This window comes from Oncorhynchus gorbuscha, linkage group LG19 (genome assembly GCF_021184085.1).
Source record: "Oncorhynchus gorbuscha isolate QuinsamMale2020 ecotype Even-year linkage group LG19, OgorEven_v1.0, whole genome shotgun sequence".
In the NCBI taxonomy this organism is placed as follows: Eukaryota; Metazoa; Chordata; class Actinopteri; order Salmoniformes; family Salmonidae; genus Oncorhynchus; species Oncorhynchus gorbuscha.
In genome coordinates this window covers 73,493,128-73,508,271 of record NC_060191.1, presented here as the reverse complement: position 1 = coordinate 73,508,271, position 15,144 = coordinate 73,493,128, and the positions used below count along the sequence as shown (strand labels likewise).

Below are 15,144 nucleotides of genomic sequence, written 5' to 3'. Positions count from 1 at the left end.
TATTCTGTAATCTTGGAGATACTCTGTAATCTAGGAGATAGTGCTCGTAGATACTCTGCAATCTAGGAGATACTCTGCAATCTAGGAGATATTCTGTGATCTAGGAGATACTCTGTAATCTTGGAGATATTCTGTGTTCTTGGAGATATTCTGTGATCTAGGAGATACTCTGTAATCTTGGAGATATTCTGTGATCTAGGAGATATTCTGTGATCTAGGAGATACTCTGTGATCTAGGAGATAGTGCTCGTAGATATCTGCAATCTAGGAGATACTCTGCAATCTAGGAGATATTCTGTGATCTAGGAGATATTCTGTGATCTAGGAGATATTCTGTGATTTTAGAGATATTCTGTAATCTAGGAGATATTCTGTGATCTAGGAGATATTCTGTGATCTAGGACATACTCTGCAATCTAGGAGATATTCTGTGATCTAGGAGATATTCTGTGATCTAGGAGATACTCTGTAATCTTGGAGATATTCTGTGATCTAGGAGATATTCTGTGATCTAGGAGATATTCTGTGATCTAGGAGATACTCTGTAATCTTGGAGATATTCTGTGATCTAGGAGATATTCTGTGATCTAGGAGATATTCTGTGATCTAGGAGATACTCTGCAATCTAGGAGATATTCTGTGATCTAGGAGATACTCTGTGATCTAGGAGATAGTGCTCGTAGATATTCTGTGATCTAGGAGATACTCTGTGATCTAGGAGATATTCTGTGATCTAGGAGATACTCTGTAATCTTGGAGATATTCTGTGATCTAGGAGATATTCTGTGATCTAGGAGATATTCTGTGATCTAGGAGATACTCTGCAATCTAGGAGATATTCTGTGATCTAGGAGATACTCTGTGATCTAGGAGATAGTGCTCGTAGATATTCTGTGATATAGGAGATACTCTGTGATCTAGGAGATATTCTGTGATCTAGGAGATACTCTGCAATCTAGGAGATATTCTGTGATCTAGGAGATACTCTGTGATCTAGGAGATACTCTGTGATCTAGGAGATATTCTGTGATCTAGGAGATACTCTGTGATCTAGGAGATATTCTGTGATCTAGGAGATATTCTGTGATCTAGGAGATACTCTGTGATCTAGGAGATATTCTGTGATCTAGGAGATACTCTGTGATCTAGGAGATATTCTGTGATCTAGGAGATATTCTGTGATCTAGGAGATACTCTGTGATCTAGGAGATATTCTGTGATCTAGGAGATACTCTGTGATCTAGGAGATATTCTGTGATCTAGGAGATACTCTGTGATCTAGGAGATACTCTGTGATCTAGGAGATACTCTGTGATCTAGGAGATACTCTGTGATCTAGGAGATAGTGCTCGTAGATACTCTGTGATCTGGAATGCTAAGAGATACTCCGATCTTGTCTTCTAGATGTACGTATCATTTGATTCAACGATAAAGAGCATGAGCGTTGTCAGGAAAACGGTTAATGCCTCTGAACACGTACCGTAGATTACATTTCTTTTAAAAACAAATATAAATGCCACTTCCAAAAAAAAACTTCAAAATTCATCAATATACAAACATATGAGAACTAACTACATCTTGTAAATATTACCCAATACTGCCGGCAGTCTATCAGTAAAAAAAAAAGAAAAAAAGGTCTTGCCCTCGGGTAAACCCCTTACGCAATAATAACATCAAATAACAAGACAAGTGAAAAACTATAAATAAGTTGAATAAAAACCAAACTATACGCACGATATAACCATAAAGAGTCTACAGTAAAATAATAATAATATCACATAACTTCATAATGAGCCTTATTATTATTATTATTACCCATAAAGCAACAGCTTATAATAGAAAGGGTGGCTGGCAGTTGTGCTCTTAAGTACGAGAAACGACCCCAATCAGAACAATAAAACACACTGACACACACAGCATGGGGAGACAGTGGGCTGACAGGGACAGAGAGAGGTTGTTTAGGAGGGATAAGGGAGGGAGAAGAGAGAGAGAGAAGGAGGGGGTGGGAGAGAGGGAGAGGGAGAGAGAGGGAAGGAAGGAAGGGAGAGAGGGAGGGGTAAGGGAGAGAGGGAGTTTGGTATGTCTGGTACGGAGTAGAGTCTGGTATGGAGTAGAGTCTGGTATGGAGTAGAGTCTGGTACGGAGTAGAGTCATGGTACGGAGTAGAGTCTGGTACGGAGTAGGGTTCGGTATGGAATAGAGTCTGGTATGGAGTAGAGTCTGGTACGGAGTAGAGTCTGGTACGGAGTAGAGTCTGGTACGGAGTAGAGTCTGGTACGGAGTAGAGTCTGGTACGGATTAGAGTCTGGTACGGAGTAGGGTTCGGTATGGAGTAGAGTCTGGTACGGAGTAGAGTCTGGTACGGAGTAGAGTCTGGTACGGAGTAGGGTTCGGTATGGAATTAGAGTCTGGTACGGAGTAGAGTCTGGTATGGAGTAGAGTCTGGTACGGAGTAGGGGATGGGACGGAGTAGTGACTAGTAGGGAGTAGGGGATGGGACGGAGTAGTGACTAGTAGGGAGTAGGGGATGGGACGGAGTAGTGACTAGTAGGGAGTAGGGGATGGGACGGAGTAGTGACTAGTAGGGAGTAGGGGATGGGACGGAGTAGGGTTCGGTATGGAATAGAGTCTGGTACGGAGTAGGGTCTCTGGTTCCATTCTCTCTCTTATGGAATAGAGTCTGGTAATGGAGTAGAGTCTGGCTACTATACGGAGTAGGGTTCGGTATGGAATAGAGTCTGGTACGGAGTAGGGTTCGGGGACAGAGAGAGGTTGTTTAGGAGGGATAAGGGGAGGAGAAGAGAGAGAGAAGGAGGGGGTGGGAGAGAGGGAGAGGGAGAGAGAGGGAAGGAAGGAAGGGAGAGAGGGAGGGGTATGGAGTAGAGTCTAGAGTCTGGTACGGAGTAGGGTTCGGTATGGAATAGAGTCTGGTACGGAGTAGGGTTCGGTATGGAATAGAGTCTGGTATGGAGTAGAGTCTGGTACGGAGTAGGGTTCGGTATGGAATAGAGTCTGGTATGGAGTAGAGTCTGGTATGGAGTAGGGTTCGGTATGGAATAGAGTCTGGTATGGAGTAGAGTCTGTAATGGAGTAGAGTCATGGTATGGAGTAGAGTCATGGTATGGAGTAGAGTCTGGTACGGAGTAAAGTCTGGTATGGAGTAGAGTCTGGTATGGAGTAGAGTCTGGTATGGAGTAGGGGATGGGACGGAGTAGTGACTAGCAGGGAGTAGGGGCTGGTACGGGGTAGTGACTAGAAGGGAGTAGAGTCTGGTACGGAGTAGAGTCTGGTACGGAGTAGAGTCTGGTACGGAGAAGGGGATGGAATAGTGACTAGTAGGGAGTAGGGGCTGGTACGGAGTAGGGGCTGGTACGGAGTGGTGACTAGTAGAGAGTAGGGGCTGGTACGAAGTAGTGACTAGTAGGGAGTAGGGTCTGGTATGGAGTAGGGTCTGGTACGGAGTAGAGTCATGGTATGGAGTAGAGTCTGGTATGGAGTAGAGTCATGGTATGGAGTAGGGGCTGGTATGGAGTAGCGTCTGGTATGGAGTAGGGTCTGGTATGGAGTAGGGTCTGGTATGGAGTAGGGTCTGGTACGGAGTAGAGTCATGGTATGGAATAGAGTCTGGTATGGAGTAGAGTCTGGTACGGAGTAGAGTCTGGTATGGAGTAGAGTCATGGTATGGAGTAGGGGCTGGTATGGAGTAGCGTCTGGTATGGAGTAGGGTCTGGTATGGAGTAGGGTCTGGTATGGAGTAGGGTCTGGTACGGAGTAGAGTCATGGTATGGAATAGAGTCTGGTATGGAGTAGAGTCTGGTATGGAGTAGGGGCTGGTATGGAGTAGAGTCATGGTATGGAGTAGAGTCATGGTATGGAGTAGGGGCTGGTATGGAATAGGGGCTGGTATGGAGTAGGGGCTGGTATGGAGTAGAGTCTGGTATGGAGTAGAGTCATGGTATGGAGTAGGGGCTGGTATGGAGTAGAGTCTGGTATGGAGTAGAGTCTGGTATGGAGTAGAGTCTGGTATGGAGTAGAGTCTGGTATGGAGTAGAGTCTGGTATGGAGTAGAGTCTGGTATGGAGTAGAGTCATGGTATGGAGTAGGGGCTGGTATGGAGTAGAGTCTGGTATGGAGTAGAGTCTGGTATGGAGTATAGTCATGGTATGGAATAGGGGCTGGTACGGAGTAGGGGCTGGTACTGGATTAGGGGCTGGTATGGAGTAGAGTCTGGTATGGAGTAGGGGCTGGTATGGAGTAGGGGCTGGTATGGAGTAGAGTCTGGTATGGAGTAGGGGCTGGTACGGATTAGGGGCTGGTATGGAGTAGAGTCTGGTATGGAGTAGGGGCTGGTATGGAGTAGGGGCTGGTATGGAGTAGAGTCATGGTATGGAGTAGAGTCATGGTATGGAGTAGGGGCTGGTATGGAGTAGAGTCTGGTATGGAGTAGAGTCTGGTATGGAGTAGAGTCTGGTATGGAGTAGAGGCTGGTATGGAGTAGGGGCTGGTATGGGGTAGAGTGCTGGTATGGAGTAGAGTCATGGTATGGAGTATAGTCATGGTATGGAGTAGAGTCATGGTATGGAGTAGAGTCTGGTATGGAGTAGGGGCTGGTATGGAGTAGAGTCTGGTATGGAGTAGGGTCTGGTATGGAGTAGGGTCTGGTATGGAGTAGGGTCTGGTATGGAATAGAGTCTGGTATGGAGTAGAGTCTGGTATGGAGTAGGGGCTGGTATGGAGTAGAGTCTGGTATGGAGTATAGTCATGGTATGGAGTAAAGTCATGGTATGGAGTATAGTCATGGTATGGAGTAAAGTCATGGTATGGAGTAGAGTCATGGTATGGAGTAGAGTCTGGTATGGAGTAGGGGCTGGTATGGAGTAGGGGCTGGTACGGAGTAGAGTCCGGTACGGAGTAGAGTCATGGTATGGAATAGGGGCTGGTACGGAGTAGGGGCTGGTACGGAGTAGGGGCTGGTACGGAGTAGAGTCCGGTACGGAGTAGAGTCATGGTATGGAGTAGAGTCTGGTATGGAGTAGGGGCCGGTATGGAGTAGAGTCATGGTATGGAGTATAGTCATGGTATGGAGTAGGGGCTGGTATGGAGTAGGGGCTGGTATGGAGTAGAGTCTGGTATGGAGTAGGGGCTGGTATGGAGTAGAGTCTGGTATGGAGTAGGGGCTGGTATGGAGTATAGTCATGGTATGGAGTAGAGTCATGGTATGGAGTAGGGGCTGGTATGGAGTAGGGGCTGGTACGGAGTAGGGGCTGGTACGGAGTAGAGTCCGGTACGGAGTAGAGTCATGGTATGGAATAGGGGCTGGTACGGAGTATAGTCATGGTATGGAGTAGGGGCCGGTATGGAGTAGAGTCATGGTATGGAGTAGGGGCTGGTATGGAGTAGAGTCTGGTATGGAGTAGGGGCTGGTATGGAGTAGAGTCATGGTATGGAGTAGGGGCTGGTATGGAGTAGAGGCTGGTATGGAGTAGGGGCTGGTATGGAGTAGAGTCTGGTATGGAGTAGGGGCTGGTATGGAGTAGAGTCTGGTATGGAGTAGAGTCTGGTATGTGTTGTAGAGTCTGGTATGGAGTAGAGTCTGGTATGGAGTAGAGTCTGGTACGGAGTAGAGTCTGGTATGGAGTAGAGTCTGGTACGGAGTAGAGTCTGGTATGGAGTAGAGTCTGGTATGGAGTAGAGTCTGGTATGGAGTAGAGTCTGGTATGGAGTAGAGTCTGGTATGGAGTAGAGTCTGGTATGGAGTAGAGTCTGGTATGGAGTAGAGTCTGGTATGGAGTAGAGTCTGGTATGGAGTAGAGTCTGGTATGGAGTAGAGTCTGGTATGGAGTAGAGTCTGGTATGGAGTAGGGGCTGGTATGGAGTAGAGTCTGGTATGGAGTAGAGTCTGGTATGGAGTAGGGGCTGGTATGGAGTAGAGTCTGGTATGGAGTAGAGTCTGGTATGGAGTAGGGGCTGGTATGGAGTAGGGTTCGGAGCAGGGCTTTACTAAAAGCCCCTGTATGAAGTCCCAAACTGTTCCCCTGTCTCTCTGTATTCAGATTAACACGGAGACTTCCAGTACAGATGATATTGAACGTGTTGCTTTGTCCAGTTCCCCCGATTTCACCTGGATAAATGTTTCGTGAGGAAAACATTGGCAGATACACACTAGGTGAGAGAAGGTTGGTTAAACTGTGATGTGTACACTTACTTACTCAGAACAAATGACAACATATCACTACGTTAACTATTATGTAATTTCATCATAAACTATAAACGTTTAACCGTGAGTTAAACATGTTTCATTTGGAAGTAGAAACAGTAACTCCTCTCTAACTTGCAATCTCATAATGGCAACCACATTGCTATATATATATATATATATATATATATATATATATATATATATATATATATATATAAAATAAACTAAACTTTGTTGGAGGACACTAGGGGAAGAAAAAAAGGTGGTTCCTCTTCAGTTGAGTGGTACACCAGAGATCCCGCAGGCCAGGCACCATCACATGGCTGCTAGCAGGACCACACAGGGGTCAAAGGTCATTCTTCCCTCAGTAACTATGGAAACGTGGCCTTTCTTGATTTTTTTTTTTTAGGTTTGATTGTTCTCTTCAGCTGAATCATCTTGCTCCACACACACACACACACACACACACACACACACACACACACACACACACACACACACACACACACACACACACACACACACACACACACACACACACACACACACACACACACACACACACACACACACACACACACACACACACACGATGTAACAAGGTTAAAAAGTCAAGCTGCTCTTACAAGAACACACACCAATAGAGAAGAGAAAAAGGCAAAAGGTTTGTAACAGTCACAGGACAGTGTGGGAAGAGTCTGGACACCCTATGTGAGGACACTGTGTGAGGTCACTGTGTGAGGACAGGACACTGATGTTTATCTTCAAAACGAACACGTTAAACATTCTCCTCCTGTGAGTGTCCATCCTTTAAAAAGCCCCTAGTCCAGCTCTGGGAGAAACCCCAGGTCAGATCTGTCTGTCTGTGGTGCATTCGGCCAGTAATTGGTGGTGTTTGGGGGTATCTGCCAGTAATTGGTGGTGTTTGGGGGTACCTGTCAGTAATTGGTGGTGTTTGGGGGTACCTGCCAGTAATTGGTGGTGTTTGGGGGTACCTGCCAGTAATTGGTGGTGTTTGGGGGTACCTGCCAATAATTGGTGGTGTTTTGGGGTACCTGCCAGTAATTGGTGGTGTTTGGGGGTACCTGCCAGTAATTGGTGGTGTTTGGAGGTACAGTACCTGCCAGTAATTGGTGGTGTTTGGGGGTACCTGCCAGTAATTGGTGGTGTTTGGAGGTACCTGCCAGTAATTGGTGGTGTTTGGAGGTACCTGCCAGTAATTGGTGGTATTTGGGGGTACAGTACCTGCCAGTAATTGGTGATGTTTGGGGGTACAGTACCTGCCAGTAATTGGTGGTGTTTGGGGGTACCTGCCAGTAATTGGTGGTGTTTAGGGGTACCTGCCAGTAATTGGTGGTGTTTGGGGGTACCTGCCAGTAATTGGTGGTGTTTGGGGGTACCTGCCAGTAATTGGTGGTGTTTGGAGGTACCTGCCAGTAATTGGTGGTGTTTGGGGATACCTGCCAGTAATTGGTGGTGTTTGGGGGTACCTGCCAGTAATTGGTGGTGTTTGGGGGTACAGTAAGATCTGTGGCCAGCAGGGCGACTAAGTGATTCTCCGTAAGAAAGAAGAAGAAAACTCAGTATTCAGAGAGCCTGAGATTCCCTCATTTTTGTCTTCTAAGTGTTCATTATATCTTCTTCTATATCTTGGTTTGGCAACCACTTTTCTCCTTTCTCTCAGGAAAGAGACTGTGTATAAAAATGGCCAATGAGCTTGGCTTTGGCTGTGCCCTCTTCTGTCCAATAGGAGAAGACCAGGGGGACAGTCAGAGGGCAGAGGTTGTGAGGTCACGAGAAAGGGGTGTGGGGGGAGGTTCAGAACTCCCACTCAGACGGGTCTTCCTTGCCGGCAGCCTTCTCCAGTCTGTGGATGATATTGTCGAGGTTGGCAGCTTTCTTCCTGCGCAGGGTATTGTCCCTGGGGTTCCTAGCCGGGGTTGAGGTGTGACTGGAGGGGGCTGAGAGAGAGAGACCTGCCTCAGGTAGACTGAAGAGGTTCCCGTTGCTGCTGGAGACCGGCCCGACCGAGCCTGAGGTAGTGCAGTTTCTCTGGGCAGGGGATCCACCTGACACCCCGGCTTCAACCCTGACCTCCATGTCCTGGTTCTCAGGGGCTCCTCTGTGCCTCCCGTGGTGCCCCTCCACTGTGCCGTCTGACTCTGTCCCGTCACAGCTGTCCACCTCCCCTGCTTTAGCTGCTGCCGCTGACCCTGCAGCCTGAATCTCCTCTATGAAGAGCTCCCTGCGGATACGAGACCTGGGGAGGGACGGGAGAGCAGGGGGTTAAATACTAGGTTGGGCGATATTACGATGGTATCATCGATGGTGAAGACATCACGATGTGACAGACTATGGTTTAGCTTATTTGAACTTGACTGGCGCCGTGCGGTACAAAACCCTGTTCACAGCAGGAATTAGCCTATTCCTATTGGCTATCGCCTATTTCAATCAATACACTATATACAGAATGAAAGAAATTAATGTAGGAGCAGAGAATTCAATCAAAGCAGCGCAAAATGTATATATATATATATATAATTACTTTTTTATAAACAGACACTCCTTAACTATATTGTGTCTATGTTCTATGGGTAGATAATCACGGTCGTCCAACTCTAATGGGTTCCTGTCATAGTGCAGTAACTGACCTGTAGTTGTGGAACCAGTTGATGACCGTGCTGGTCTTCAGGTTGAGCTTGGAGGCCAGCTCCTCAATGGTTTTGGGGGAGGGGTAGGGTTTCTCCTGGTAAGCCCTCTTCAGAGCCTCCTTCTCCTCGGGACCCAGAACCACCCGGACCTTCTTCTGGTACAGCTGAGTCCGTCGCTGGTGCTGGGGGCTGGCGCTCTGAAGGAAGTCTGGTCCTGCCAGGCCACCGTCCACAGAACGGCTATCACTCAGCGAACTGTGGCGTCTCTTCAGGTAGGCTGGGGGACAGAGGCGAGGATGAGATATCGTGGTAGATAAACACAGTGTACTGGTACCAACACCCACTAGGGGGCGTTAATGTCTAACTATAGCAATTACAAGGAACAAAGTGTTAGCCTCTGAAAGCATCACATTCTACAAATGTGTAAATGACAGCATGGATTTGTTAGTGCCTCGGACCGCAGCACCACTCGGGAGCCCAGTCTCCTACAGTACACTACACACTGATCCAATGACAAGCCTTCAAAGGCCATGTACATGTGTGTCTGTAGCCTTTAAGTGATACACTCCACACGGGTCAACTCATGGATCGGTCTGCCTTTCCTCCCAGCTCTGCTATTGGCCTGGCCCCGACTGCTCTATTCTAAACCTTCTGTGACATATGTGTAGACGCTCACCTCCAGGCCTGCTGTGGGCATGCTCGGTGTGAGGGGTCAGGGGGTCACTAACAGAGAGAGCTGGGGAAGCCGGGCCTGCTGTGGGCATGCTCGGTGTGAGGGGTCAGGGGCCCTGATGTCTATCCTGCCCTGACGTCTATCCTACCCTGATGTCTATCCTGCCCTGATGTCTATCCTGCCCTGATGTATATCCTGCCCTGATGTCTATCCTGCCCTGATATCTATCCTGCCCTGATATCTATCCTGCCCTGATATCTATCCTGCCCTGACATCTATCCTGCCCTGATTTATCCTGCCCTGATTTATCCTGCCCTGATGTCTATCTTACCCTGATGTTTATCCTACCCTGATGTCAATCTTACCCTGATGTCTATCTTACCCTGATGTCTATCTTACCCTGATGTCTATCCTACCCTGATGTCTATCCTACCCTGATGTCAATCTTACCCTGATGTCTATCCTACCCTGATGTCTATCCTACCCTGATGTCTATCCTACCCTGATGTCTATCCTACCCTTATGTCAATCCTACCCTGATGTCAATCTTACCCTGATGTTTATGCTACCCTGATAGGTGGAAGATAGCAGAGAAGTTTAGTCAACACCCTTAGTTATTATGGAAGTAGAACTGCTATGTGTTCACTTCATGGATGCAACGTCAAGGGAAGGAGAAACGATGGGGAAACCAGGAATCAGAGGATGAATGAAACCAGGAAGTAGGGGCTTAATGAAATCAGGAAGCAAGGGATAAATTAAACCAGGAAGCAGCAGGTGAATGGAACCAGGAAGCAGTAGATGAATGGAACCAGGAAGCAGCGGGTGAATGGAACCAGGAAGCAGCAGGTGAATGGAACCAGAAAGCAGTAGATGAATGGAACCAGGAAGCAGCAGGTGAATGGAACCAGGAAGCAGCAGGTGAATGGAACCAGGAAGCAGTAGATGAATGGAACCAGGAAGCAGTAGATGAATGGAACCAGGAAGCAGTAGATGAATGGAACCAGGAAGCAGCGAGTGACTGGAACCAGGAAGTAGGGGCTTAATGAAATCAGGAAGCAAGGGATAAATTAAACCAGGAAGCAGCAGGTGAATGGAACCAGGAAGCATCAGGTGAATGGAAGCAGGAAGCAGGGAGTGACTGGAACCAGGAAGCAGCAGGTGAATGGAACCAGGAAGCAGCAGGTGAATGGAACCAGAAAGCAGGGGGTGACTGGAACCAGGAAGCAGCAGGTGAATGGAACCAGGAAGCAGCAGGTGAATGGAACCAGAAAGCAGGGGGTGACTGGAACCAGGAAGTAGGGGGTGACTGGAACCAGGAAGCAGCAGGTGAATGGAACCAGGAAGCAGCAGGTGACTGGAACCAGGAAGCAGCAGGTGAATGGAACCAGGAAGCAGCAGGTGAATGGAACCAGGAAGCAGGGGATAAATGGAACCAGGAAGCAGCAGGTGAATGGAACCAGGAAGCAGGGAGTGACTGGAACCAGGAAGCAGCAGGTGAATGGAACCAGGAAGCAGGGGAAGTGACTGGAACCAGGAAGCAGCAGGTGAATGGAACCAGGAAGCAGGGAGTGAATGGAACCAGGAAGCAGCAGGTGAATGGAACCAGGAAGCAGCAGGTGAATGGAACCAGGAAGCAGCAGGTGAATGGAACCAGGAAGCAGCAGGTGAATGGAACCTGGAAGCAGCAGGTGAATGGAACCAGAAAGCAGGGGGTGAATAGAATCAGGAAGCAGGGGGAGGAGACATTATAGTAATCACCGATTGCTGCTGATGATTATTGATGATGATGAAGATGATACCTGTCAGTGGGCCCCTGGAGGGCCACCTGATGTCACATCCAATAAAGCGTGTAATTGTCTGTGTCAATAAATGGGTCCTAACATCACCGAGGTGTGTTTGGTCTGTGTGTGAGAGACACAGAATGCAAAGAGAGAGTGATCATTACCTTTCTTCTCCAGGCGTTTCATGTCCATCAGTTTCTCCACTTTCTGTGGGTCCTGCAGCCAGAACTGCATGCGGACGAATGGCTCACGTCCCTTCAGACTGAGCTTTTGCCAGGGCTTAGGCCGAGCCAGCAGATCAGACACCGAGCCCTGGGTCAGACCCAGGATACTCTCCCCAAACAGACGCTGCCCTGGGGGGAGAGAGTGTAGAGAGACAGGGGGTCAGGCTGGAGGTCTGAATGGACTATCCAAGCTTGTATTTGGAGAAACTTGATGAATCTTTACAGTATCTAACAATCTAAAGGAAAAAATATGATAGGGTGAAACTAGGGGAGACGGGTTTAAACTAGGGGGCGACGGGTTTAAACTAGGGGGGCGACGGGTTTAAACTAGGGGGCGACGGGTTTAAACTAGGGGGCGACGGGTTTAAACTAGGGGGCGACGGGTTTAAACTAGGGGGGGGCGACGGGTTTAAACTAGGGGGCGACGGGTTTAAACTAGGGGGCGACGGGTTTAAACTAGGGGGGGCGACGGGTTTAAACTAGGGGGTGACGGGTTTAAACTAGGGGGCGACGGGTTTAAACTAGGGGGCGACGGGTTTAAACTAGGGGGCGACGGGTTTAAACTAGGGGGCGATGGGTTTAAACTAGGGGGCGACGGGTTTAAACTAGGGGCGACGGGTTTAAACTAGGGGGGGCGACGGGTTTAAACTAGGGGAGGCGACGGGTTTAAACTAGGGGAGGCGGGCTTAAGAGTGAATGACAAAGAAGGAAAATAGAAAAAAGACAAAGAAGGAAAATTTGTAAAGAGAGAAAGAATAAGGACGAGAAGAGGAAGGAGATAACAGATAAAAGACTGAAAGAACAATACTAAGTCTGAGTCTCACCAAGGTTGTTATCAGTCAGCACCTCCTTGACCTTCTTGGTGAGGACGTATGTGTCCAGCTCAGGAGACATGGCTATCGTCTCCTGGATGCTGAGGCCTGTGATGGGGCCGAGGAGGGGCGTGCCAGGCTGGGACTCCCCCCCTGAGGGCTCCCCATATGGGGGATCCAGAGACGGGGCCTGGGAGGCAAGAGGGTCCCGGTCCCCCCCTAAACCGTAGGATGACTCCTCAGCAGAGCTCAGTGGGGACTCTGGGGCAGGGCTGCAGCTGGCTGAGGTCTGGCTGGGAGTGCCCTCTGCTGGAGGAGAATGGAAACACAGTGTAGGCAGGAGCAAACAGTACAGTAGGTTAGACGGACTTAAGTGGTTCTTTATTCTGGTTCTGTAGACCCAAACGAGGAACATTTTTGTTTTTTTTGACCTAGTACTTTTCAACAGTTTGATGCTGAGCTGAATAGTGGAATGAGGTGTAGTGCCAGTCCTTTGAATCATCAAGGTCCAGGATTACTAGATTTTATTAGGATCTCTTTTAGTCTCCATTTGGACTCATCTTCCAAGAGTCCTTAAACATTCAAATACAATTTGTAATATAAAAACACACTTTCACATATAAAACACACTATTACAAACATACATAATATAGTAACATAATGACCCGATAAATACTCCATCTAAAAATATATTGATTCTTCATCTACTATAGTCCCACAACATTTCTATATACTACATTAAAATTGTTTTAAAATAATGTTTAAATGTATATATTGAAAGGGATCACACTGCAGTCAACGAGCCGTGTCATAAGAAGAACCTCTAGCTCATCAACACGCTCACTGTTTGGCAGGTCTGAGAGAGACAACTCTGTAGGTTATAACACTAGGTTATAACAGTAGGTTATAACAGTAGGTTATAACAGTAGGTTATAACAGTAGGTTATAACAATACGGATGAATCTCCTGGATAATCTAGGGTATTCGGCATCTCTCCCCCCTCCCATAATCCCATCTGTCCCTTCCCCATAATCCCCTCTGTCCCTTCCCCATAATCCCCTCTGTCCCTTCCCCATAATCCCCTCTGTCCCTTCCCCATAACCCCCTCTGTCCCTTCCCCATAATCCCCTCTGTCCCTTCCCCATAATCCCCTCTGTCCCTTCCCCATAATCCCCTCTGTCCCTTCCCCACAATCCCCTCTGTCCCTTCCCCACAATCCCCTCTGTCTCTGTTCTGTTTTGCAGAAGGCTGGAATGGAGCAGTCAAGGAGGGTGAAACTAAGTAAACTTGGAGAGACACACTATGCAGGAGGGAGGGGTGACCGGCTGACCCCCCAGGGCTGTTATGAGTTGACAGGTTAACTGTGATCATTTACAGCTCAGCAGTCGACTGTAAATTGAGGTGGGTCTAATTGTGTTTTTTGTTGTTGTCAATACACGGTACACACACAGTCCATTACCTTGGTTGTGAGCAGGCTCGATGTGTGTGTTCTGACCCAGGTCACAGTTCAACCACAGCTGCATACGCAGGCCTCTGGAAGTCATCTTGCTCCAGGGTTTACGACGAGACGTCGCGTCACACATACTTCCTAGAGCCTAACACACACAGAGACAGACAGACAGACAGACAGACAGACAGACAGACAGACAGACAGACAGACAGACAGACAGACAGACAGACAGACAGACAGACAGACAGACAGACAGACAGACAGACAGACAGACAGACAGACAGACAGACAGACAGACAGACAGACAGACAGACAGACAGACAGACAGACAGACAGACAGACAGACAGACAGACAGACAGACAGACAGACAGACAGACAGACAGACAGACAGACAGACAGACAGACAGACAGACAGACAGACAGACAGACAGACAGACAGACAGACAGACAGACAGACAGACAGACAGACAGACAGACAGACAGACAGACAGACAGACAGACAGACAGACAGACAGACAGACAGACAGACAGACAGACAGACAGACAGACAGACAGACAGACAGACAGACAGACAGACAGACAGACAGACAGACAGACAGACAGACAGACAGACAGACAGACAGACAGACAGACAGACAGACAGACAGACAGACAGACAGACAGACAGACAGACAGACAGACAGACAGACAGACAGACAGACAGACAGACAGACAGACAGACAGACAGACAGACAGACAGACAGACACACACACACACACACACACACACACACACACACACACACACACACACACACACACACACACACACACACACACACACACACACACACACACACACACACACACACACACACACACACACACACACACACACACACACACACACACACACACACACACACACACACACACACACACACACACACACACACACACACAGAGACACACACACTCATTAAACTAAAGGTTTAATTAAGGTTACGTATATTCTGACTTGTATTGGGGACCCAAACCCGATCGATAACTTCGATAACTTCAGAGACGGGTTTATCTAACGGCTGTGAGACCACTTCCCCCGGCCGCTGAGGGTGTTACTCACCTCTTTAGAGTCCTCCTGGGTGTGGTTCTCCTCTCCCCCTTTATCTCCACGGGGGTCTGGGTTCATGTTGCTCCACCACCACCCTGCAGGCCGGGCAGACCCCTCAGAGCTCCGACCCAACACCGGCACGCCAGCAGCCATGCCGTCCTGCATGGACGCTCCTCTGTCCTCCCTCTTCACACTGGAGCTGAAGTCCAGGACTGTAAACGGCGAGGAGGAGGAGACTGGGAGGGCGGCGGGGGGTTTCTTCA

General features: G+C 48.3%; 1 protein-coding gene across 1 annotated transcript in view; it reads right to left on the bottom strand.

Moving 5' to 3' along the window:
• Positions 1–6,429: 6,429 nt before the first annotated feature.
• Positions 6,430–15,144, bottom strand: part of LOC124005031 (homeobox protein cut-like 1) — a 131,629-nt gene continuing 122,914 nt past the window's right edge. The window contains exons 19-24 of the mRNA XM_046313879.1: positions 14,894–15,144; positions 13,800–13,935; positions 12,353–12,649; positions 11,469–11,657; positions 8,851–9,127; positions 6,430–8,459 (exon numbers count right to left, since the gene is read on the bottom strand). The exon at positions 14,894–15,144 is cut by the window's right edge and continues 234 nt beyond it. Of these exons, the coding sequence (XP_046169835.1) occupies positions 8,018–8,459; positions 8,851–9,127; positions 11,469–11,657; positions 12,353–12,649; positions 13,800–13,935; positions 14,894–15,144 (1,592 nt within the window). The 3' untranslated portion in view covers positions 6,430–8,017. The remainder of the gene's footprint in view (positions 8,460–8,850; positions 9,128–11,468; positions 11,658–12,352; positions 12,650–13,799; positions 13,936–14,893) is intronic.